Consider the following 23,857-nt stretch of genomic DNA (forward strand, 5'->3'; position numbering starts at 1 on the left):
GGTAGGCCGGTGAGAGGCTGTGATCAAAGTGTATGTCGTGGTAGGTGTCGTGCTTCCTATGTGGTGTGTGTGGTGTGGCTAAGCGTGGGGTGGCGATATTGAAGAATAGGTATGTGTGATCAGCTCCTGGAGGCAGTGGTGCTACGGTGAAGTCGGTGATACATGAAGTGAAGGTAGGGGATCCCATGATGTAATCTACTACACTAGTGCCCCCTCCCCCCCCCCGTGTGGGAAGCAAGTAAAACCACCTGAGGAGGGCCATAGGTCGAGCCCGTTGTAGATGATGAGATCATGCATCCTGTCCAAATCAAGGAGCGCGTGTCCATATGGTGTAACAAGCCCGTGTCAGTCCGATGAGGTCCTTGTCATACCTGCTCCATCTAGGTCCATGTTTGGCACCATGATAGAGTCGTCTCAGAAGTCCAGGAGTGGTGCCTGTCGCGTACTCGTCCTGGCGTTGAAGTCCCCAACAAGGAGAACTTCCCCGCGGGCTGAAAGGTTTGGGATATCTTAATGTAAGGGTGCATATGGCGATGTCTCACCCTCTTCTCGTGCCACTCTGGCGAAGTGGGATGTGTCTGGCGGGAAGTAGCATATTGCTATGAAAAGGTCACGGGTGTCTCTGCGTCGGATCCGGATCCACATGAATCGGGAGTGTGCGTCCTTCCTCTCAATGGAGATGGCTCCAACGAGGGAAGACCTGTACAATACTGCGACCCCGCCCGATCCTCGGACTCCTCCTATAACCCTCGTCTCATCCCTGAAGGCTGACTCCCATGTGTAGCCACTCGCTATCGGTAGTGGACGCTCTGGGCTCTGGTGTGTCTCCGTGTAAAAGACTATGTCTCGTCCTGTATAAAACTCCGAGAAGTTCCCTGGGTCTAACCATAAGGTACCATTACAATTCCATATGGTGCAGTCTAGGGTCTCGGAAACCTGAGTCTCATAGGCCCCATCCCCCTAGGGGGTACGGGTGGGAGCCCGATGGGTGCCGGTCAACAACCTACCATCTCGGACCACGGCCCATTTCCAGAGAAAATGCCTACCCTGCTATGGCTAACCTTGCATAAGGCACTCTGGACCAATAGTAGAAGTCTCAGCATTGGAAAGGGGGATGGCACTTGCAAATGTTGTGTGGTAAACAGAGAAGATATTTTTCACCTCTTCATTGCTTGCCCTAGAGCAAGAAAGGTATGGAAACATGTGCGAATCAGAATTGGGGAGTCTATAAACTGGAAAGCCATACTGTTGGGAGATGCCCTCAAAACTTCTTATGCCAAATGGTCACTTATCAGAGCCCATGCCCTATGATTTATTTGGATCTCCAAGAATGCTTGTCAATTCAATGATGAACTCATGCACGCTGACCACCTCTTTAGCAATTGATATGATTGTTTTCTGCTCACTAACTGAAAATCCTCTGTTGTGCCTCAGGCAAAGCTTCTTTTGGATTAGGAGTTCCATAATTACGATGATCAGATCACTCAACTGCAAGCTGAATTGGCTGACCACATTCAAGGGGCAGGCAAATGTTCAAGTGCTAAGGTTGACATGCAGTTACAGCTCCTCCCTCCACTATGCCCTGTCAAAGAAGAACCAGCTGAGTAGACTTCAGCAACTGGATCTTTCTCTCCACTTGATCATATCATGTACACAGGCTACTGCTGAAGGATCCAGTGTTGAACGATGGCACATGTGCAACTCTTTGCTTTTTTCTGCTGAGTACCATAGTTATCTACCTCCTCCTTGGACTGGGATATATAGTGTGAGACTTTTCAACTGGGGAAAGTTAAGTTACTAGAATTGTCTCCTCTTATGTATAGAAAGAGGTTTTTTTGTATGCTGGCAGCCCTCATTAGAGGTGAACCTTTCTGTCATTTCTTTGACAGCATTGTACAGATGATCAGATTATAAATAAAAATTTTCTTTGCCCAAAAAAAAAGAAGCTGGAACATGTTTTTTTTGTGATTGTTTAAGCCACAAAATTGCCTTTGTAGTCCGACAAAAGGACAAATAGAAGGCATTCCAAAATAAGCTACACGTGTGGCAGAACCAGGATATACTAAGCAAAGGAAAAAAGTAATAATGAGGAATCATTACGTTAATTCCCACCGCCTTCAGTCTTCAACACAAATCGATTAAGCTCAGCACACTCTGCAGGTATGCAAAAAGGCAGTATCGCAGCTGAGGGAGCTTCCACCCAACTGAGCGTGCGGCTCCCACTTGCACCTCTTCTAAGCGGTAGAATGCACCTCCTGGGCCTGTTTTTCTGTTGCATTTCGTGGTCCTTTCCAGCATGCAACAGCATGCAGCAGAGCACCCGTTTCCTGGGACCTTGCTGCTGTCAACAGTGTACCACTGCTGCGCCAAAGGTACTCATATCCAGTGTGCTACAGATTGTTTTCTTGCTGTACACAGTGCGCCATTGCTGCCCCTCCTGTGTACATCTTTTCCAGTGTGCTGCAGGCCCAGTTTTCCACACCCTTCTTGCCCCAACAAGGTCAACGCTGTTGGTCTTGTGGGCAGCAAGCTTGCGAGCCTAGACAGGTGACAGTCTTATGAAGAGAATTGGTTGTTGGCTGAGGCTCATTGTTCTTGAGGGCTACTCACGAGTTCAATTGTTGACTTCATCGCTTGAAAGGTTTTTCTTTTTTTCATCCACCATCGCTCTTCTCAGCAGCAACTCCTCATCCTTAGGTTGGCGTAAACCCCGACAATGGAGGACAATAAAACCTCTCCAGTCACTGAACCAGAGAAAGTTGAGCTCCACGTTACATTCCCTCCTGATATTATGCAGCTACTTGGTGCCATAGAGGAGGGCTTTTGTCAGACGCAGCTCATCCAGGCTCCTCCCAAGCAAAGGCCAGCAGATTTGAGACTAGGTGTACACCAACATGGCGATTTGGGTGTCAGACTCACTATGTTCACGCTATTTGGTAGGGGTTATTTCTCATTTGGTTTGTAGACTGCCCATCCGGCGATTAGAGTTCTTGCTAGTACACCATAAGTGTACCAGGGTAGGGTCATCCACTTTTGGCTGTGGCAGAAACGCTTCCACATGGCTACCCCAGCACCCAAACTGATTGCATTTCAGATCCTTTTCTTGGGGCTCCCTAATGAGATCAGCTCGTGCCGTATGGTGGTGGAGCACATATCTAGTCTCGTAGGCACAATGATTACTTCCACAGGTGCCAGATTGTCGTATGCTCAGACTCTTGCAAGGACACGAGCCACCAGGGTGAAGTTTCCATTGCCGCAACCCTTGTCTACATTGATCACATACCCCACCGGCCATGGATCTCAAGTGCAGCAGACACATACATATGAGGAGTTTCCAGACCAGCATCTCTTCTGCCGAAGAGGGCACTTCATCAGGAACTATCCAAGCAGACACCCTCGCACCCATTGCAAGTAGAGACGAGAATACTTATACTAGCCACCCTCTTGGTAGTCATGTATCCATACCTCCAAAGCTTCTTATGCCTGCTGTTCCTCCACATCATCCTTTTCCACCTACACTTCATTTAGCTCTTGTCCCTCCTCAGCCTTCACAGCCTTCAATTCCTCGGGGAAGTGCTGAAGCAATGAGCTCCACAATGAGCAAGTTCCATAAACCGAAAACTTTTCATACAGACTTCTTGCTCCTATACCCTAGTGCCTCCTAAGCCTCTTGTGGCTCCAATATTGAGCTATTGGGGCCACTATAGGTGGTTACGGTCACTCTTCAGGGAGAGTATCAATAGAGTTGGGAAGCCGGTCACAATTTGTTTGTTTGAGGGAGCATGCACATTTTATCATTTTTCACAATGCATGGTGCATAGGTGTTAAGAAATTGTGCATCTATATGCTTTAAGTATGGGTTGAGGGGTTATGAAACTTTGTACACAGATTTGATTGAGTAATTCCATATACTCATGACATTTAATAAGGGTCTGACATATTTTATATGGTGAAACATAAACATGTTCTCATTTTCTACCATGCATGGCACACGAGTATTTAAAAGTGAATGCCATACGATATGGTCATCAAACTTGTAGGGGGCCTTGAGTCTTGACATCATGTCTCTGATAGCACATGCACACTTGTCAGCCATGCACGATGCATGTGTCAAGAAATTGTGCATTGGTATGATTATACCATATCTATATGTGTCTGATGGTCATGAAACTTTGCATAGACCTTTGTTTAAATGACATCTACGTACTCACAAAGTTTTGTAAGGTTCAGATATTGTTCATATGGTAAGAGATGAGCTTACTTTTTTTAAAACTATGCATGATGCATCAGTGTTTTATAAAATATGCATCGTTATGCTTATGCCATACAAGTATGCGTATGATGGTCATGAAACTTTACACAAACCTTTGTTAGAGTAATTGCCATATACTTGAAAATCTTTATAAGAATTGAACATCATTTGTATGGTGGGAAATGCACTTTTTCATTTTTATCCATGCATGGTACATATGTGCCAATAAATTGTGCATTGATATGTTTATAACATGCATGTCTATGTTTGATGGTCATGAAACTTTGCATATACCTTTGTTTGAGTAAGTGCCATATACTAGCACAGTTTCATAAAGATCAAACATCATTTGTATGAGGGTACATGTACATTTTATCATTTTCTGCCATGCATGGTGCACCTCAACAAAATTATGCATCGATATGCTTATATCAAACGTGTATTTGTCCAACGGTCATAAGGCTTTGTACAGACCTTTGAAAGAGTAAAGCCTATATACTCGCAAAGTTTCGTAAGGATCAAACATCATTTGTACGATGGGATATCCACATTTTCTCAATTTCGACCATACATGCTAAAGAATTTGTCGATTGGCATGCTTGTACAATATGTATATGTGTCAATGGCCATGAAACTTTGCACAGACCTTTGTCAATAATTTCTATATACTCACAACCTTTTATAAGAGTCAGACGTTGTTTGTACGTAGGGGCATGTGCATTTTCTCATTTTTTGCCACGCAAGAAACTGTACATTGGTATGCTTACATCATGCATGCATGTGTCCGATGGTCATGAGATTTTGCACGAGCCTTCATTTAAGTAGGCTCATATGCTTGCAAAGCTTCATGAGGATCAAACATCACTTGTATTGCACATTTTTCATTTTTCCACCATCAATGGTGTATAGCTGCTGGAAAACTCTGCATCAATATGCTTATACCTTGAGTCAGTACAGCATTGCCTTTGGGAGTGCAGACAGGTGAGGATAATCTAGGATTTTCAGCATCTTTCATACAGCACCTTTCTATATGACCTGGGGTTCAGTGGCTTGGTTATCTCTTACTGGCTCACAGGTGTTCTTCGAGGGCCATGATCCAGATCCAGCTTTCATTGTACGACGACATTCAGTGGAGTCTTGTTCCCTACAGGATGTTCCCCACACTCCTTTCAAAGCTGCTCATGCCTCAGTAGACACGTCTTAGGAGATTTTGGCTAGCATTGCAACTTGGCATATTTGGAGAGCAGGTGTACAAAGGCAATGGAGGTTATCCAGGTTCACCCTTCCCAGACTATGGCCAGTATTTGGATTGACACAGTACACACTCTGATGGCTATTTGGGCGAGCATGCAGGGATCCTCCAAACCAGCCACTGCTAGGACAGTCACTCTTTTCAGAGTTTGGAGGGGATCTCCTTTCTTCTCTGAGTTGCCTTCAGGGTTGAGAGGGCATTTTCAGCCTCCGCCTTGGTTCTTTATTAGCTCACTTTGAGCTGTTTTTTTTTCATGCATCGCATGATGTACTCCCGCATTTGAGCTTGCTCTCGCGGTTTTCATTCATACCTAATGAAGTAATTTTCTTGAAAAAAAAAAATGCTTATACCACAGCCAATCATACAATAAGGGTTGTGACCTCGTAGATCTAGCCCATCTCCTCCGCTACCTTCATGTCTCAATACCTATATAATAGACCCTTCCCCTCCCTTGAGGGAAGTCTATCTTCCTCCTTTTAGTGCGCATTTCTTGCATTGGCACCACATCCCATCTCAGGATGAGAGATGCTTGCTGATCTTCATTGATGAGGGCATCGTACACAACAAGCATCTGCACGTGGCACATAGGCATCCTGACTCCACTCAAAGCATGATCACTGAGTTTTTCCATCCAAAAAGTATGGACCAACAGGCCTCAAGCAGAGGAAGGAGTCGAGGTTCAAAGCGACAGACACAACAAACATACCAGTGGGTTGATGCACAGATCACAAACTTAAGGACCTCCATCCATGTGGGTGTTGCAGAATTGTATTTATGCCAAGAAATAAAGAGAATTATTTTGTTTTGACTCCGGTCAAAGAGAGAGTGGACTTTGGCCAATGAGAGAGATTTTATTTCATGTGCATAGTGGGATGCCTACAGAGGACTAGGATTAGTCCCGAGTACAAGAATACATGCTTTGGCTAACCATTAATGGGTGAAATGTGTTGAATTTGTTTTATTTGTAATAGGGCACTAGAGTGCTAAAATCCCCACGTTTAAGGGGGAAAGCAGACATGCAGGGCCGATCAGCTTAAATTTTTAAAGCATGGCCCACCAGAGTAAAATTATTGGATCGCTCAATATATGAAGAAAGCTCAGCTTTCTAGTAAAGCCGGCCTATTCTGGCTAAAAGGAAAGTACTAGCTATTGGAAAGCACAACTTTCTGGCTGCCTACCAAGTCTTTCAGAGCCTTCATGCCCCCTTGTACAATTGAAGTTCTATCAATCTTCTTACTCCCCTGTGAGTCAACTTTGTAACAGCTTTACATTGAAATAAAACCTTGGGGGAGGCCAACCCTTATCTCGGTCGCCTAATGTGTGTGGGCTCTTACTCTCTCCTCTCTCTCTCTCTCTCCCCCCCTCCCATATCTCGATTGTCTTTCCAGCTAGTTCATTGAAGTTTCCTTCATTCACATGAGTTATGATCCCTGAGTATTAAGATTTGAAATTGCTTGTGCTATTGAAGTCAGAGTTTTGCAAGTCGGCTGAGTTACAGTGGATTATTGTCTTTGACATGCTCGATGAACTTGAGGATCTACTTCTAGTTTTGTACTCCTTCCCCTACACCAAGATGCATGGCGCTTTCAAGATGATTCTTTTGAAGAGAAAGGTGATGACCCTCGTCCCTCTCCTTCCCCGCCCCCTTCCTCCCTTTCTCAGCTCCCCACGCCTCCCCCTCAGCCTACCTCCGTCTCCCCTCTCTTTCTCCTTCTTCCTACTCCTCTGTTTCCCTTCCCTTCCCCTCTCTCCTACCCTCTCTTTCTCCTTCTTCCTGCGCCCGCGTTCAGGGCGTCCTGGGCAGTAGTTTCACGAACGGAGCTTTTTCAGTGTTAGAATCGGCCTTTTCACATCGATTGGCGAATGGATCCCCATTCAGCCAATCTCCGTCCACCTCCACCAGCTGCGAGAACCGTCATTTTTTCAGAAGACGAGCCGCAGCAGCTCAAGAAAGATGTGGAATTAGAGGGCTCCACATCACTTTTCGCCTACATCTCTGGGTCACACCCTTCCAGATCACAGGCTACAGACTGGATGCTGGTGGCGTTACCAGGAGACCTCACCCCTCACCTCAGGGATATTCGACTTTTGGGACGTGGATTCTTCCAAGTGGTTTTCAACTCCCACGAGTCCACAGCCCTTGTTCTCAAAGCTAATCCCCTGGCTTTGGGTTCGAGGAGGATCTTTCTTTTGCCCTACACCTTGGGCTTCGATCCGGTCGAGGAGGACAGGTAGGTCATATCACTGTTCATTAGGTTTCCTGGTCTTCCTCAGGTCTACCATCGACTGCTTGCCACTATCGGAGCCACATTCGGAGTGGTCACGGAGATCCCCTCCCTTCCTTGCATGCCTTCTTCCTTGGCAGAGGCAGTCAGTGCAAATGGGGTGCCTCGTGTTAGGGTCATTGTCTCTGACCCTAACATCTCAGATGACCACATTATGCTTCAGCGTCCAGACGGCTCTCTCTTTCGATGGAGAGTCGAGATTTCAAGTAGACAGGACCAGTGCAGGATTTGCAGGACCCTTGGGCACTTTGCTAGAGACTGCCCAAGGAAGAGAAAAAGACCCAAGAGGTCTTCTCCTGCGGCTCCTTCACGTACTACCACGACTGCACCTCCCCGGCACCCTGTACCACGCACTCTAGGACCACCAAGAGCAACAGGGCGCCCTGCTTCGCGCACCCCAGGACCACCAGGGGTAGCAGGGCGCCCAATGCCCGCAGCACACCCAGTACCACGATGGAGAGCTATCAGAGCGGCTCCCTTACCTTAGGAGGAGACTTTTGATCCTGTTCAGACAGACGCCTTCCAGACTCCAGAGGTGGATGTTGCTGCAGCCCCAGACACTACAATTCCACATCAGAAGGGGCCTTTAGATCCCCCAGCCCCAGTCACTTTGGTCTCTGACCCCTTGACGAGGGGACTACAGGTACTTCTTCCCCGCAAACTGCTGTTCCTGCCATAGTCAGGACAACCGAGAAAGTGCAGGCACAGATGAGGGCTCCTGATTCCTCTTCACCCCAGCCACACGCCTCCTCAACCCCCAGCTCCAGTTCTGCTGATAGAGGCCTGGCAGGTCCTTCTCCTCCATCTTCCACGAGTGCAGGTCTTCTTCGCACTCCTCGGCCAGACTTGCTTATTAGGAATTCTTTTTCGGCACTGGCAGATTCGGCGACTTTCATGGATGATGAGGAGTTTGTGCCCTCCACCTTAGGGGTCCCGGTCATTGGGATTCCTTCTGACAGGGCCTCCCTTTCAGCAGGTGTGGGGATCCTTTCACCTGTTGAGTTTCCTGCCCTCAGCAAGAGTGTTTCGGCCCAGGGAAAGCTGGTCTCCTCTACTAGGCCGGGTAAGCCTTTCCATCCAGCATCCTCCTGTCGATGAAGATAGTCAGCTGGAACATACACGGCCTAGGCAGAGTTCCACACCGTCGCCGTAGGTAGCTGATCCGGAACCAGCTTCATCCAGGCGTCACTGGAGGTGCTATTGATATCCTTTTTATCCAGGAACACAAGCTGGATGCCAATGATTGCTCTAAGTCTGGCAAACTGCTTTCAGGACATACCTTCTGGTCACTTGCTATGGGCACAAGGGGAGGTACTTGCATTTCGGTCTCTCTTTCTACTCCCCCCTTGGTTGCTGGTCATGGTATTATCTCCCCTTCTAGAGCTCAATGGATCATTATTTTGATTGGAGGGCGTAAGATTGGTATTCTCAATCTTTATGCTCCCAACAACAGAGGGGAGCGGATCTCCTTTTGGAAGGAGTTACTCTCTTGGGCCCCCATTGCAGATTCTTGGATCATTGGTGGCGACTTCAACACGGTTGAGTTGCCTTCAGACAAAAAGGGAGGCAGACAGGGTGGAATTCATTCTTTGAAGAGGGTAGCCTGGGATGCCTCTCTCTTTCAGTTCAGTGGCAGAGACACTTGGTTGGATGATGCCTTTTATATTATGCCACAGTCACTCCTGTACTCTTGGTCGAACAGAAGAATACACATGCCCATTCATGCACGGATTGACAGATTTTATGTAGACGATTGGGCACTTGACAGGGGAGGATCTGTATGCATTTCTACTGGGGTTTCCACCTCAGATCATTTTCCAGTGGTGTTGTAGATTCTTGAGCCTCATCGGAGAGGATGCTCTGCCAATGTCAGGATTCCGGATGCTTTTTATGCAGAGGAGAGCCTCACGGAGGATATTTTACAGACTTGGGTTTCTCACATACAGGGTGGAGCTGTCCATCCATCTCAGGTAGCTGCAGCCTTATCCGAAATTAGTGACTATTATCATTCAGTCGCTGATTCTAGAGACGTGAGATTCTCAGATGTGAGATTGGTATACGCCAGCAGTTAGCGTCCCTTCAGAGGGAAGAGCAGAAGAGGCCCACAGATGCTTGGATTCAGGAGCACCTTGCTGCAGCAAGGGCTCATTTGCAGACATTGTTGGATCAGAGAGCAGAGTATGCCTTTCATGCACGGGAATCCTTTTGGATTCAGATGGGTGGCAGGGTCAACAAACACTTTTTCTCTACTTATGGGCCCAGACATAGTAGAGATAGTGTTTCGCAGCTTGTTGACTCAAATGGGGTGTTATAGTCAGATCCTGATGTTGTCATGCGTGTAGCTTCATATTTTTTTGCATCCCTTCTTACTGCAAATCTAGGCACACAGGTCATTGATGATGCCAGAGAGGTTATTTGGCAGTGTATCCCTATATTGGTGAAGGATGAGATGTATGTTTCTCTGGATGCACCTTTCACCAATGCAGAATTCAAGACTACATTACTTGCCCTTCACAAGGACTTACCCCCTCCTTTTTTATTACTTTTTGGAAGCAGATTGGTGATCACATTACATCAGCCCTACAGGGCGTGTGGGACTCTGGTGAGAAGCCGGACTCAATCACAGATGGTCTCATTCATCTCATCCCAAAGGGGGGTAATAGGAATCTTGTGTCTCAATGGAGACCCATCACTCTTTTGGGCACTTTTTACAAGATTCTAGCGAAAGCCATCAGTCTGCGGCTACACGTTTTTCTTCCAGATTTGATTCATGACATGCACACAGGGTTTGTGCATGGCAAAAGTATTTTTGATAATATTTTCTCATTTTGGGAGGCCTCAGAATGGGCCATGCAGAGCCGCCAGAGATTGGCCATTCTACTCTTGGACTTTGAGAAAGCTTACGACAGAGTAGACTGGGATTTCTCAGAGGGTACTCTATCTCGCTTTGGTTTTTCAGATGCATGGATTAGAGGAGTATCCTCTCTCTACAGATCAGCCCATAGCCAGTTGCTCATTGGGGGGGTAAGAGGGGACAGGTTTCAGATTTCCAGATCCGTCTGCCAGGGATGTCCTCTTGCCCCGTTTCTTTTTCTATTTGTGGCGGAAGCTATGAGTATCTACATTAGATCTCAAGCTGATATTTATGGGCTGAGGCTTCCTATCCGCCGGGAAGAAGAGCTCCTGGATAGTGAGTTGGCAGATGACACGGCTGTTTTTTTGGATGCCTCCCCCAGGACACTCACTTCCTTCCGGACAACCTTGGATTTGTTTGCACGGCTGCAGGTGCACACATTAATTGGCATAAATCCAGTGGTTTTTGGATTTGCGAGGATGACACCCCGGATTGCGGTAATGATATTGGCTTCACTTGGGTACAGAGGGGCTTCTCCGTCAGATATTTGGGCTGCCAGGTTGGGGTGGGCATCTCTCCCTCACAACAGTTTGCTCCGGTGTTGGAAAGCATCAGAAGAAAGCTCCTTTTCTGAAGCTCAGCCAAACTTGACTTGGCCTCCAGGGTGGTGGTGGTTAACCAGGTTCTTCTAGCCACAGCATGGTTTGTATGCTCTTGTTGGTGCCACTCTAGGGATTGTATCACTCGGCTTAAGAGGCCTGTATGAAACTTTTTATGGAGTGGTCTAGATGGCTCAACTGATGTTACAGCCAGGGTGGCTTGGGAGACCTTGATTCTTCCTACAAGAGAAGGGGGTTTGAATATCATCGACCCAGATCTACAGTGCAGAGCTTTACTTTGCAAGTTCGTTGAGAGAGGGCTTATGCCAGGACAAGAGCCTTGGAAGGATTTTTTATCAGATGCATACACTCTCGCACGCCCACTTCAGGAGAGGATTGGACACACAGTACTAGATGGGTTTTCACCACAGCCCACCTCAGGTCTCCCTCTTCCCCTCTTATGGTTGCTATGCTGAAAGCATGGACCAGCTTCAGGAGTACTCTTCGTAAAATTCCCCCATCCACCCGTGAAGAGATTGAAAGGCAGCCTATCGTGTGGAATGACAGGATTTTGGATGAGCTTGGCAGACCACTTGGAGCTTCTCCTTACATGCAGTGGCCAAGATGGGAGAGGGGCCCTGCATCTACAGTGGGAGCATGGAAAGCCTTCAGGAAGCTTCCTACAGACCAACAGGCCTAGATGGTTCTTAATCTCAGAGGGAGTGCAGGGAGAGTCCAACAGATTGATGCAGCCTTGCCCTTGGATTGGGTGGACACAGATGACATGCCTATTGCTTGCTCCACCTGGATGGGGGCATTTTCCAGAGTGGGAGTTCCTTTACAGGTGATTGCTTTTCTTGACCCACATGAGGATGCCTTAGTATTTGATGTTTCTTCGGGGGGCAGGAAGTCCAGATCCACAGACGATATCTTGTTGGAGGTACCGTTTCAGTCAGTCAGGATAGTGGGCTTCATGGAGCATGGCTCTCTTTCACGGTGGTACTTGGATCCTAACCCGCTTCTCCTCGCCCTTGGCTCATGGAGGCTGTGGCTCTATGGAGGTGTCCCAATTAAGTTTTTGCAGTGGGACCCTGGGGAATGGGAATGGATAGATGAAGGGCACCGAGAGAAGGGCATCCCCTTCTTTCGTTACACGGTCAGTAATGCTAGGAAATTCCAGCTCAACTCTAGGGGTTGGAAGCCTATCACAGCTCCTCATTGGGAGAACTTTCAGATTTCTGCTGACTTGCAGAGAATTTTTTGGCAGAGGCTCTGGAAATCCCACCGGAATAGAAAAATCACTCTCTTCTTTTGGCTTTTTATTCGTGGTGGGATAGCAGTGAACCATTGGACGTCCAAGTTCGGAGCTGACCCTTCTTGCCCTCGCTGCCTTTCTGCTTTGGAGACAATACAGCACTGCCTATGGGATTGCAGGCAGGCGAGAATCATATGGAAGGGGATTGCAAGACTTTTCAGCACTTTTGTTCGCCTACCTTTCTATATGACCTGGGGATCGGTGGCTTGGCTTACTCTTTCAGGGCCCCAGGTATTTTTTGAGAGACTTGACTCCTCTTGGGCTCTTCACATCCGACGACACCTTGTGGAGTCGTGCTCTCTAGAGGATGTTCCGGCCACTCTTTTCAGGGCTGCTCACTCCTCGGTCGACTCTCCATGGAAGATCCTAGCTAGCATTGCGGCATGGCACATTTGGAGAGCCAGGTGCACTGAGGCTTTGGAGGGCTCTCAGGCTCACCCTTCTCAGATCTTGGCCACCACTTGGACAGATACAATACACACTCTGATGGCCATTTGGGCGACCATGCAAGAATCATCTCGAGCAGCCTCCTCCAGGAGAGTTACTTTTCTCAGAGATTGGAGAGACTCTCCCTTCTTTGCTGAGACTTCTACAGGGTTGAGATGGCATTTTCAGCCTCAGCCTTGGTTTCTTTCTACCTCATTCCTCTGAGGTGTTTTTATTACATGCTTAGCATGGTGTATTTCCGCACAGAGCGTGCTCTAGCGGGTTTCTTTCTTACTTAATAGAAGTCTCTTTTTTGAAAAAAAAAAAAAAAGAGATGCTGAAATCAAGGAAAAAGCATGAAGCGCTCCAAGACCAAGGTCAAGAAGTTTATTGCAGGAGGGTAATCGATTTGGTATCTTACTTATGATGGATCTTATAGTCATACAGATAAAGCACTCCAACTCATCCAGCAGTTCGATCTGGCCTTTGGCACGCAGACATTTCAGGAACAATCCAAGCTAAGGATGGTGAGTCTGCATCTCACAGGCACGGCCAATGTTTGGTAAAGTGTGCACCTGCTTGATGGTACCACTCCGAACAAATGGAGACATTTCAAGAAGCTATTGTACGAGCAGTTTCCATATTGCTTGGGAGAGCTTATGCATGGAGCCACAAGAGTCCATCAAGTCTAATAGTCAACAGTTTTGGGATGAATATCTTTATATCACTCCATTTCAAAATCAGAGAAGATAAAACTCCGTATGTATTGACCGGGTTTACTATCCAAAGTACAAGCTTTTGTGAATATGTTGCTGAATACAAAGATCCAGGATCTTATGCATTCAGCATGCATTTGCAGGATCCACCTTCTAAAGAAGAACAAAGGAGGGTCAGAGAAGGAAAACTGTGTCATCTCAAAAGAAAGAGTTTCAGCATCAGAAGCCGAGGAAATATCAAAATCCCTACAAAGGCAAGGTTAATTTCACGCGAGAGTAGATAGAGACCTTCTATAAGGAACGAAAGTGTTTCCGCTGTGGGAAAGAGGGGCATTTGGCTGCCCAATGCCCCGAAAATCCCCTGGGGAGCAGAAAAAGCCACAAGAGCCGTCAAAGACCTGGCGGAAGGAGTATACTGGGGACATTGGCCGATCCAGAGGCCAAAGAGCTTTGTCTTTCATGGGACAAAGTAAGAGACAAGAATGTCTTGATCTTATTTGATCCAAGAGCTAGACAACTTATTTTTGAGGACCTAGCCTTGAGGTTAGAAATTAATGTAGAAGAGTTGGGACGAGCACTTGATGCAAAGCAAATATTCCACGGAGATTCTACTCCAATAACACCCCTTATTGGGAAGCTCGATATTCACATTCGGGACTATTGGATCAGGAAGAATTTTACATCTCGCCGTTAACACACCATGATGTAGTTTTTGGTATTCACTGATTTCACATAAAGGGAGTGCAACTTTTTACCAATAGAAAAACGGAGCACAAGGTTCTTGCCAAAAGAAAAGAAGAAAACAATTCCCATTGTATCAAATGTTTTAGTTGCAAAATGATTTCACATAAAGGGAGTGCAACTTTTTACGAATAGAAACACGGAGCACAAGGTTATTGCCAAACGAAAAAAAGAAAACAATTCCCATTGTATCAAATGTTTTACTTGCAAAATCAATAAAGTCTTCTATTTCTATGTATATGAGTTTCATTAGAGATAAGAAACAATCCTTTAAAGACTCAAGAAACTGAAAATTTTCTTTTTCCAAAAACTCAATTCAACTTTTGGATCATTTTCTTTAGAGTCTATTCCAAGAGAGTTACTACCCAAGCGCCCGTAGGATTACACCATCGAAGCTGGTGCCAAAAAGTGAATCTCCAAACTATCCATATTATAGAGTGAGTGCAGCCCAATATGAAGAGATTATGAACCAGGTAAAGGATGGGTAATTTTGAATGTGTGTGGACTATAAAGCTCTCAATAAAATGACCATCAAAACCCGTTTTCCCATCCCTCGCATTGATGATGTGCTAGACAAGTTAGAAGGAGCCTTAATATTCAGCAAAGTATATCTCAAAAGTGGCTACCATCCCCATGATATTCATAAACAGCCTTTCAAACTACCATTGTGTTGTATGAGTATTTGGTAATGCCCTTTGGTCTCATAAATGCACTAGCCACCCTCAATTAGATGATGGATCGCGTTTTTAGATCTCATCGGCACTTTACAAGCACTTTATTTGATGGTATTCTTGTATTCCCAAGGTCAAAAGAAGGGCATAGGAAGCACAGAGCCATAGTATTCCACGAAATGCACAACAACAATGGGAAAAAGAATGAAAGTTTCTTCAACCTGATACATCATCTAGTTCAAGTGATTTCAAAAGAAGGTGTGCAGAGGTGAAGATCCATCTGGTGCTGTCCATCCAATCTCCCCTTGAGGAGAAGCTGCAAGCCTGAATACCAGGAATTAAGAAGTTTTTCCAAGGCTCATCCCCAGGCATAAGTCCTCTAACCACAAACTTGCAAATCAAGGCCCTACATTGCAAGTCTGGATCTATGATGTTTAGACCCCCCTCTTGTGTGGGAAGGATCAAGGTGTCCCAAGCTACTCTAGCAATAGTGTCTGCAGTGCTATCTAGCCCGCTCCATTAAAAATTCCTGATAGGCCTTATGAGCTGAGTGATACAATCTCTGGAACTGCAGCAACAATAGCACACATACCAGGCTGTGGCTAGCAAAACCTGGTTCACAACCACTACTCTGGATGCAAGGTCCATTCTAGCTGAACTCCAAAAAAGGAGTTTCTTTCTAATGCTCTCCAACACAAGATCCGGGAGAGTGGTTATGGCCCTCTGGGGGCGACCTTGCCGAGCAGATGGATGAGATGCCCTTCTTCTCCTATACCACACGGATTCGCAAGAGGCTTCAGATGGACTCTTCGAGGTGGACCCCCCCCGAGGGAGAGCCATTGGGTGACCCAGAGAGTGCCCCGAGATGTCTGCTCCCGGCATTGGACACGGTTATGGTCCAATTTGCGGCCGAGGAAGATATCCTACTTCTGACTGGCCACCCACAGAGGCTTGCCCATCGGACCGTGGTTGGAGCAGATGCGAGTGGAGGGGCAGTGCCATTGTTGCTCTGGTGGTTTCCTAGAGATGATTCCGCACTGCCTTTGGAGCTGTCGCAGAGCAGTGAGGATCTGGATTGGAGCCCTCAAGATCATGACCCGCATGCAAAGTCTTTAGAGAGACTACACCTGGGGGATGGTGGCCTAGTTGACGGAGAAAGGACACGCGTTCCAAATCGATGAGATCTCCCAGCGTTTGGGAGGTGGTAGCCTGTATCACTGCGTGGAACATTTGGGTGGCTCGTTGCAGTCTCGTGATGGGTAAGCATCAGGTTCCACCCGCGGCTACCATGGTCGCCATCTGGCAAGATATCATCTATACTCTACGCTCCACCTGGGAGCGTGGTACTCCAGGCTCTAGAGCAACTATTGAGCGGCGTGCTCGATTCTGCAAGGCTTGGCCTGCATGAGTCTTCTACATTTTCACTCCGCGAGGGATTCACTGGTTGTATAGTCCCCCCACTTGGTTGTTAGCCCTAGTACCAGAGATTCCCTAGGCAGTGAGCTGGGTTTCTCTGGAACAGGACGGTTTTTCTTTCAGCCTTTTCCTGGTTTTTTTTTCATACTTAGCACCTTCGGGGCTGCTGTTTTGTATGAAGTCTTTCAAGCATTAATAGAAGTCTCCTTTCTTTGCCAAAAAAAAAAAAAAAACAACAACAACAAGAGTCTCAGGTGCTAATTCACATTGCAGTCCATTCCCTAGCTCTAATTTTTATTTAAATTGGCACTCCTTAACGTCTGACAAACTAATAAAGGTGGCTTACAAATGGAGCCTCCTTTTCTTGAAGGTTAAGAGGAGGCAAACCCATTCCCCCAAACAAAGTCACCAAGCAAATCACAATTACAGCTACAACTTGGCATAATTCATTAGACCACTAGCCCCTTGGATGGGCATTTGCAAAAAAGCCTGATATGGAAATCAATCTAGGAACAAATGCCTCACTAGTGAAAAAAAATGGACAGTTCAGCACAAGCCCAATAACAATGTACAATTGGCATACCCAAGAAGGCAAGCTTTCGCCCATCCAAGGTGGCATTCTCATAGAAATTGATAACAAACACAGCACCGAAGGCATGCATAATGACACACTTCCATCAAGGTTACAGGTCCACCCTATACCCTGTAGAAACCAATAGGCATCGAATCCAATCAAAGTAGCTATAGCAACAAACAAATATCAAACCTGGTATGTAACATGTGTAAGGACTATGCCCGCTATCACATATTGGGTATTATAGGAGGGGTTTTTAACAAGGATTTGTGAGCACTGCCACTAGGTGTTTAATGGATTGACTGGTTTTCCTTCTGTTTTGAAAAGGAATATATATTTAGCTTTTCTAAAAACAAAAATTCCTTGTGCAAGGTTCTTACTTACAATGTGTAGTATGTATCCATGTTTGGATTTTATTATGAAATAATTGATCAAAACTACTTCAGTTGGCCTGGCCTTGGCACCTGATAACTACAAAGAGGCTCCTGAAATTCAGTGACCAACAAGAGTAAGGGCTCCTCTATTTCCCCCAAGTTGTCCTCGTAAGATTGTCATGCATATAGAACCCAGCAAAGAACAATATGGCAAAAAAAGATACAGGAAAAAAGAGTGGAACTAAAGCCAAAGAATGATCAAGTAGCACACAAACGACTGGCTCAAGTATTAGTGACCACATGGAAATAAGTAGGCCTCAGCTTCTTGCACCCATGCACCCTCTCCGTGATTTTCTTAGCCCTTTCTCAGAAATCCGCTATTTGCTGGCACGAGTGCTTCCAGTGCAATTGATCAAACGGAAATATGTAGGCCTCAACTTATTCCAAGTCATTCAGCTCCTCCCTGCCTTTTCTTGGAGCTTGCTCAGGATAAGATCCAGCCCTCCTGTCTAATGTATTTATTTGAGTTTTCAAATTTTTACGTTGGTTTCTTTCCATTTGCCATAGTTTGTCCATTATGTATGTGATCTTTTGAGATGTAATCCATCAGATTTTCTTTTAACTTATTTCACATTACCATAGTTTGTCCATTGCGTATGTGATCTTTTGAGAAATAAGCCATTAAATTTTCTTTAAACTTATTTCACATTACCATTCTGAAAAAGTCAATGGACAACAGTTCAGATTCGGTTTCAAAAATAACTAGCCACACAATCAATCAGGACAACAGTCTTCTACCGATGACATCATGCTGGCACAATAATGACAGACTCTGCAAACCAAGAGCTTTGATTGAAGAATTATCGTTCTCTATGCATGCCTGCATAAAACCAAAAACCATATCTTGTCAGTGTTCCAATATATACAAAAGACAAGCATCCAAAAGCTTTCTTTCCATATGGGCATATACCTGTATTGAGAGCACTAACTCTGTACCACAGTCAGCATCCCTTTTGCATACATCACATATGGAGATTGCTCTGCTGAGGGTTATCTCATACTCCGTGGCAGGACCTGATAAATAAGCTTGGTCTAGCATCACCTGCCACAGTCCCCTTCACAGATAAGAACAGGAAATTTGTGCTAACTCCCTGCTACCTTCTGTATTAAACGAAAACCATGTGTTTTCCTTTCAAATCTATTTGAAAGGAAAGAACTCATACTACAAATGTGGTACAAGAACCAATTTATAAAGCATCACATGCCATGTTAACTCGCTCTTTAACAGAATTGGAAACAATACCACATAGGAAAAAACAACGGATTCCAAAAGTAGGACATGCAACAATTACATTTAGCACACGAGATATATGGATCAAGCCTCTTCAACAATCTCACACACTGGAAACGTACCAAGATATGGATAGGCGAAGAACTCACATGAGCTCAACTGAACCAAAAGGCAACGGAATTAGCCAAGGCTGCTAGGAAGGATGGAAAATGAGCAGTATCTTGAGGGCGTGGCCCTCATCAAGGATTTCAAATCCAAAACAAAAGACCCTCAGTCTTAAACTGATGTATGGCCACTTATTATCTTCATTTTCAGACTACAATGTAGGTTTCTTACAATAACCGAAGTGACTTTACGCAGTCCTTGGCAGCTTCCTTGTGCGCTACCTAAACGAATGTATTAACTGGGTAACCCATAGACCTGTTGGTCTCCAATGGACAATAATAGACTTGTTTCTTTCTTTCTTTCTTTCTTTCTTTCTAAATGACTTGTGCCTTGAAATAGTTGGTGCCAAATGAGCAGTTGACATTAAAATTTCAATCTCCCCTTTGCACTGTTTGCTGGCCTTGATACGACACCAAAAGATGCCTCCAAACCCTCATACATCATCAAAGAACCCTTCCCAATGAAAAGGCTACTATGCTCTACTGTTTCGAGCTGTTTTGAAGAAGCCATACTTTAAAAGGAAAATCCATAGCTCCAATCTTAGAAAGAGGCCCCACATGATACGCCTAGAGTTGAGAAGCATGTAAGGACTCTTACCATGTGATGTTGTCTCTCATCCTCTCTCCAAAGGAGGCAAGACCACCGATGCTCTAGCCACATAGGAAATTTTGATGGAACTCTAGTGCAAAAACTTACCATGTAGCAAGGGCAACCTACTGTTCCAAGGAAATGTAAAAACCTTGCCCTATAAGCACGAGCATATGCACTCATGGTTCCAAAATTAAGGTTGCCTACTCTCTATCAAAGAGTGATCTTCTTAGAAGCACGCCACATATCTTTGTTCGAACAAATGGTGGATACAGACTACCTGGAAACTGAGCAAATTATATGGTGCCAAGGCTTTACGGCAGGATCGACTGACACAACACAAGTTCCACAGCCACTAGACTAAAGGCATGGCAATCCAAGTACGTGCTCGCAATAAGCCATAACCCGAGGACAGGTAATAAAATGGATCAGGGAGTATGTTGTCTCTGTGCCAACATGGACTTAGGTAGAACAGAATGTGCGTGTAGAGTAGCGGCAAAGCTCCGCTTGTACTTGCATCAGGCTAGAAATAATCCCTCTTAGAAATCCAACTTGCAAGTTCTATATACAATTCCTACATGCAACTCCTACATGCGAGTTCTACATGCAACTCCTACATGCGAGTCCTACATGCAACTCCTACATGCGAGTTCTATATGCGAGTTCTACATGCGAGTTTGTAGAGAGAGAATGTCTTACAATTCCTACATGCAGAGAGAGAAGCTCTCCAACTTGTATAAATACCCCATAATGGAATGAAGCCCACACTCTTTGGAGCATTGTGTTGAGACTATGTGGGTCTTGTAGAAAGCGATGAGTGGATTGTGGGGGAGGGTGCTGTGAAGGAGGCTGATAGGAGCTCACTAAAGGGGAATTGGTTAGAGGAGGACAGATTGGCACAACCTTGAGAGGAGGACGAGTGACCAACATGATCATAGAAATGAGAGCTCGCTTTGAAAGGGAGTTGATGGGATGGGAGGGGGCATGAAAAGTGGTTTGGTGGAGACAAAGAACAAGATAAGGATCAAGAGGAAGGAAGGCAGTGTGGGGGATGTAGCTCCTCTACTACCGGGCTATCTCCACAACTATAGGCTCAAAGGGAGCAGAAAGGATAAGTCGCGCAATAGCATATGACGAGGCAAGGCATCTGCCTCTATATCTCGACAGGTCGTGCTCTCTATAGGCTCCACCACTCCTTGCTCCCAACATAGCAAAACAGTATTGAATAGTTTTTGTGGCTGGTTGATATCTAGCTTTTTGTTTCCGGCGACCCCCCCTCTAGCCTCTTTATCGTGTACCTACCCTTTTCCTTCCCCTCCTAAACCTTGGCTATGAGAATTGTTGCAAAGGACTATATTTGGGAGGAAACATATACATGGTGGCACAAGGGAGTATTTCTAGGGGGTAGCGGTTCTATCATCCCCCTACTTAGAGGAGAGAGACCAAGAAAGGACTAAGATGTAACCTCCAAATTTAGACTGTAAAATGATAATTCCCCCCTTAATATGAGGAGAGGTCTAAAAGAGAATAAAGAAAGCATCTGCAAGCATCTATTGTAGAAAACGCATCAACATTTGAAGGAAAAAACATCTGCCTATGTAGGGCCCAACACCAAATGAAACATGGCCACACCGGACCAGTTTAACAAGCCACACACGGTAGGGCCAGAAAATGTAGGTCACCCACAAAGAGCAAGACTTTAAAAAACAATATGTTGATTTCAAAGTTAACAATCTTCTTGAACAATTGGTCCTTCATTTGCCAATTCTGCAACATCTTCTATCGATGGAAAAATTCAACTAAAAAAGCTCTGAAACCGTGTGTCAAGTACAGGATACCACCTCGTCAAATCAACCCACTAGAAAAACCATTATGTATCACGCTTCCATAATGTGCAAACAAAATTCAAAGCCTTGAGGAATTCACAAATCTAACTTCAAGTGCCGTTGAATCTTCAAAACTCAAACTCACAAGTTTTAATTGCTCTCCGGCTCTCATCAAAATGACTCAACTAATTCTACAAACCTCTCAAAGACCATCTAGACCTTGATGACGCTCATCACAAAGTCAGGGGAACAAATATGCGCTGATACCAATGTTGAGTTATCCCATAGATGGACAAAAAGACTCTAAAATCTAGACACACCCTCCCCCCTGCTAGGCTTGTTGCATTACTACAAAAAGCTATCACACAAGGACTCGAACAATTGCTAGCCAATGAAGCTTGGCAACAAAACAACCTAAAGAGCATGATACTCCAAATGACTCTCATCAAGATCGATGGAATAGAGCTTGATGCAAAATGTAGGATCAACCACGACCACATGAAGCAGCCTGATATATAGAATCATCTCACCGCCTTGATGCTTGAATCTCGAAACCACTAGAAGATGGTTAGACCACCATGGTGGGTTGTTGCCAAGTAAGACCGCATGGCCACCCCCTCTATCACAGGGACGTGAATCTCTAATTTTAGGAATTTACGGTGACTGAACTGGCCTCAAACTGATTAAATCTGTAAAGGGCACTTCAATGCAATTAATTCCATGGGCCAAGGTAAAGGATCTGCAGGTTAGAGAGGGGTAAAAATCCCTTTCGCTAAGAATAACTCCAGGAGCCACATTTGGCCAGCTCGTTTTTGCTGCATGCTTATTGTTCATGCCTTCCCAGAAGCCTAAATCTGATTCGCTCTTCTTTCAGGAGCTTTCCAAGCCAGGTGCCTACCAAAATCGCACTTTTCCAAGCAGTTTGGAGCTTCCAAGCAACTTCCAGACTTGGCAGATCTTTTGCAGCAAGTTTCTTTGTTGCATTATTACAAAAACTCTAACATAAGTCTCCACTAACAGCCAGCCAATGAAGCGTGGCAACAAAACAACCTAAAGACTCTCATCACGATTAATGGAAGAGAACTTGATGCGAAGGGCAGGATCAATCACCACCACATGAAGTAGCCTGATTTTTGACGCTTCAATCTCGAAACCACCTGAAGACAATTGGATCACTGTGTTGAATGCAAAGGGTTGTTGCCAAGTAAGATTGCATGGCCCCCTCCAGCTTTAGACTGTGATATGATTATCCCCTACAAAGATTATTCAAAACTAGATCAGTCAATAGTAATCCCTTCCAAATCACTACCCACTAGATATAAGAGGGTTCATTGTTCTCTACCTACAACGGACCTATGGATACGCCGAAAGAGTTGTGGGTGTGCGCAGTGCAACTAGTCGAGTCTGGGTATCTCCCTCTAAGGCATATCCCCAAGGGCTGGTCTCTGTTGGGGTCATGCCCTACAAGCTAGGACCCCTCAATCCCCTACTCTTGTATCCTGAAGGTGGATGTCACAAAAGTGGTGGCATCTATCACAACAGAGGGGGTGCGATGAATCCCACAAACTTTAATGTTGAGAGTGTTGTTTGTTCTCTATTGCTGCTCAATTAGAGTGGCTGAAATGACTGCCTTTGCAAGCTCTCATCTGACTACATCCACCCACTTGGAGGACTCCTCGATGGCAAACTCCATCGTGCCTATGCGCTCTTCCACAACTTTACTACTTCCTAGGATCATATCTACCTATTGCCGAAGGTCAGCTACCTTCTTTAGAATATCAATGCAATGAGTAGGTCCTTTGTAATGTTAGAAACCTTCCCTCTCCCCTTCTCTTTGTCATTCTCATGAGGCGTATTTGCCTTGCCTATAGCATGGGGGCCAAGAAAGAGAGAGAAAAGCCTACAAAAGATTTGGACAAGACAACCAGTAAGGAGGTGGATACTGGTGGAGGGAGAAGCAGCAAGGTAGAGCTGTTGGTAGAAATGGCACAACAACAAACGGCAAGAAGGGGGTAAAGGGACAGCAATAAGGCAAAGATGCTAGAAAAGGACATGTAACAGTAGGAAAGGGACAGGGCAACAACGACATGGCGGAGCTGCTGGGAGAGAGGAGGAAGAAAGTCTATCAATGTCCATGACACATCAACAGGTCTCTAGGACCACGAAAAACCAGCTAATACGTAAGTTCCCGGAGGCCCCAAGGAAGCTGCCAAGGAGTGCATATAGAGCGAGGTGGTGAGAGGACAGAAGGGCTAGGAGGAGGCAAAGAGGCTATGAGACGGCTGAAAGAGCTAGAAGGCGGTGGGGGAGCTATTAGAGGGGGCGGAGAGCCTGTGGGGGTGGTGCAACAACAAGAGTTGGTAAAAGTAGCAACATTTTCGAAGATGAAGTATTATGGTTGGTGAAGCATCTATAGTCGGTATAGAGCAAGGATAGAAATCGAAAAAGTACCATAGTAGAAGATTGTCTACTCTATAAGGTAGACTTTGTTTTCTGGATAATAAAGACTATG

The 23,857-nt window shown here is 45.5% G+C and overlaps 1 protein-coding gene across 2 annotated transcripts in view; it reads right to left on the minus strand.

Moving 5' to 3' along the window:
• The window catches only part of RST1 (ARM repeat superfamily protein), a 230,421-nt gene that overhangs the window by 78,080 nt on the left and 128,484 nt on the right, over window positions 1-23,857 (minus strand). For both annotated transcript variants that reach the window (XM_087378094.1, XM_087378093.1), the window contains exons 10-11: window positions 18,446-18,577; window positions 18,274-18,355 (exon numbers count right to left, since the gene is read on the minus strand). In XM_087378094.1, coding sequence (XP_087234220.1) covers window positions 18,274-18,355; window positions 18,446-18,577 — 214 coding nt within the window. The remainder of the gene's footprint in view (window positions 1-18,273; window positions 18,356-18,445; window positions 18,578-23,857) is intronic.

Source organism: Dipteris shenzhenensis, chromosome 8 (assembly GCF_047967505.1).
Source record: "Dipteris shenzhenensis isolate YYH24624 ecotype China chromosome 8, Dip_SZ_1.0, whole genome shotgun sequence".
NCBI lineage: Eukaryota > Viridiplantae > Streptophyta > Polypodiopsida > Gleicheniales > Dipteridaceae > Dipteris > Dipteris shenzhenensis.